Raw genomic sequence first — 2,506 nt, forward strand, 5'->3', positions numbered from 1 at the left:
TTTAATTATGCGTGGCAAATCCTGTTTATCTAATTTAAATCACAAAGTGGCAAGAATTATGTGACCAGCAATTTGTGGTGTCTTATTTCAAACAGCTAGACTTGTTATGTTATGTGTTTAATATATAAAAAGTAGTTAATATAATTTCAGCTTACTGTATTTATTTATTTACCAAATAGGCCTATCTATGGTACAATTGGTATAAAATTAAATGAACATCCTTACAACTATAAGAACGTTGTTGATTGTTTAAAACATGACTAGGAAACATGGGTTAAGCTAAAGGTCTTCTTAGATCTTACAAAAGTACTTCCTATTAAACTTTATGAAATATGTATATTGAATTTCAGCTTACTCTATTTATTTGTTTTACTCCATATTTCTGGTTCAAGTAAAATATTCGTAACATAATGAGTGATTGAAATATATTATGTGAAATGTCAAGACGAGAACGGATAGAAATAACATTACATGGTGGCCGCCCGTGGGGTTTCTCTATTAAAGGTGGATGGGAAAGCAATAAACCACTCGTTATTTCTAAGGTAAGTTTACAAAAAACATATATATTAATTTAGATGTACAATGTATATGTATATATCATGGGAAAAAATAACAAATTTTGTTTTTTATGCCGAAATATATATAATAAAATATATATATTTAAGTTAATAAAACCAAACAGAATTTTGCAGAAAAGTTTTATTTTTCTCACATTCAGAATTTTTCCAATTTATAATAAAATTCATAATAATTTCGGGGGAATTTTGGAACTTAAATATAAATTTCTAACACAGCAATATACTTGTAAAGTTAAAGGTCCGGAAATAGTTGGTATAATTTTCATTTTAATACCATTATTACTTCCTGTGCAAGCCTAATTGTTTCCTTGTGTCACAGCTTCCAAAACTTTTTACTTCGCTACCTTTACAGTTACTGGTGTTAGTGTGTTGCCAGGGCTAATGCTAATATGCTATACAATACATGCCTCATTTAAGAAAAATAGTTTTTAAGAAAAAAAATCGCTAATACGCCAGTTTTAACAACTATAATTTCCTTAACATTCTCTGTTCATCTTTATGCTCTACTATTTAACTAAATTAGCAGTATAAAGAATTATATATTTATAATATATGTATCAGGGGTGGAGGAGGGTGGGATCACCCTTTGAATATTGTTTTTAAAAAAAATTAATAAGCTCGTACTCTTTTGTTTGTTTGTAAATTATTTAAAAATAAAGTAACTTTGTTTCAGTTGGAGATTGGAGGCAAAGCTGAGGGTGGGGGTTTATTTGTTGGGGATGTTGTTCATAGCATTAATAATGTTTTACTCAATGGGATGAGGGATGAAGCAATACAACTTGTGAAAGCTTCCCAACAAAACCTTGTGATGGAGATTGAAAGGTACGGGCATTACATATAGTAGGGTGAGGGAAGATGGGACACCTTTTTATTCTAATTTCTTATCTTATTTGTAGTAAACAAAGACAAAATTCAAAGGTTCCTAAACCCCCCGACTTCCATAGACCATTGTTAATTGTTTAAAATGTGATCAGGATATTTAGATATTAGGTGCTAAAGTTGTCCCAGCTTTCCTCACCTATATAAGCTATATATATCAAATCAATTAAGTAGCTGCGAAAATTTTCAAAATATATGATGACAAATCCAAATAAATCTGTGACAGACTGTGAGACTTGGACTACATTTGATTTGTATGCGACAAAATTCTGTTTGTTTTGTTTTATTTGCGCATAAACATGCTTTATGGAGAAGGGGTAATTTAATTCTGGTAAAAAGTGATTCTAGTAATCAAAGATACATCATGTACGCTGAGCAGTCACTCTGCCATGGCGTTTGCTTGTGATTAATCTTGTGCTTTGGTTTATAATATTTTAGTAATTTGGTTCACTCTTCTAATGTAAAAATGTTTGTAATAAGTAAATATGAGACTCTTTTAAATCAAAGTATTTTACCAAAATGCAGAAATATTCTATAGTGTTGCAACTGTTGTGCTTAAAGCCAAATGTTTTTATGACATTTTATGGCGGTATTACAGAGTAGTACTATTGTTAATGTGCTGACTTGGTTATTTCTTGGAAATTTGTGTTGTTTAAAATTGCAAGACAAGCTTTCAAATTATGCAAGCCCAACTTTTGTCAAAGTTAGTTTTTCCTGTTATTAATATTAGGGTGTATGTGTCCTTGGGCAAGACACTTAATAATAATAACAATTGTTCCAACCCAGTGGTCTCTAATGGGTTGTCTTAACTGTTATCTATACATTACAAAAAATATCCCCTAAATTAATCATCCACCAAGTTACATACGTGGTAACTTGTAAGCGGGCACAAGGTGTATGAAACAGAACACCCGTGTTATAACGACTGTCGTTGCCCCGCCACTTGTTATTTAAAGTAAAATATAGTAGGATGAAGTAAGATGGTTCATGTTTTTTTTCTCTTTTCTCATCGCATTAGTAAACAGTATTTACAGAATTATATAACGTCG

At 30.8% G+C, this 2,506-nt stretch overlaps 1 protein-coding gene across 1 annotated transcript; it reads left to right on the plus strand.

Annotated features, from left to right (window-relative positions):
* Positions 1-339: 339 nt before the first annotated feature.
* LOC108950621 (protein Shroom2-like) lies at positions 340-1,434 on the plus strand. Its single transcript, XM_018816622.2, has 2 exons — positions 340-542; positions 1,252-1,434. The coding sequence occupies exons 1-2, from the start codon at positions 438-440 to the stop codon at positions 1,417-1,419; spliced, it is 273 nt and encodes a 90-aa protein (XP_018672167.2). The 5' UTR covers positions 340-437; the 3' UTR covers positions 1,420-1,434.
* Positions 1,435-2,506: the final 1,072 nt, after the last annotated feature.

The sequence above is a fragment of the Ciona intestinalis genome, unplaced genomic scaffold, assembly GCF_000224145.3.
Source record: "Ciona intestinalis unplaced genomic scaffold, KH HT000400.1, whole genome shotgun sequence".
Lineage (NCBI taxonomy): Eukaryota > Metazoa > Chordata > Ascidiacea > Phlebobranchia > Cionidae > Ciona > Ciona intestinalis.

What these genes read in the sequence shown, in the direction of transcription:
- LOC108950621 (XM_018816622.2), top strand. Translation starts at nt 438, where the DNA reads ATGTCAAGACGAGAACGGATAGAAATAACATTACATGGTGGCCGCCCG. An exon ending in AACCACTCGTTATTTCTAAG is followed by an intron (nt 543 to 1,251) that starts GTAAGTTTACAA and finishes ACTTTGTTTCAG; the next exon opens with TTGGAGATTGGAGGCAAAGC.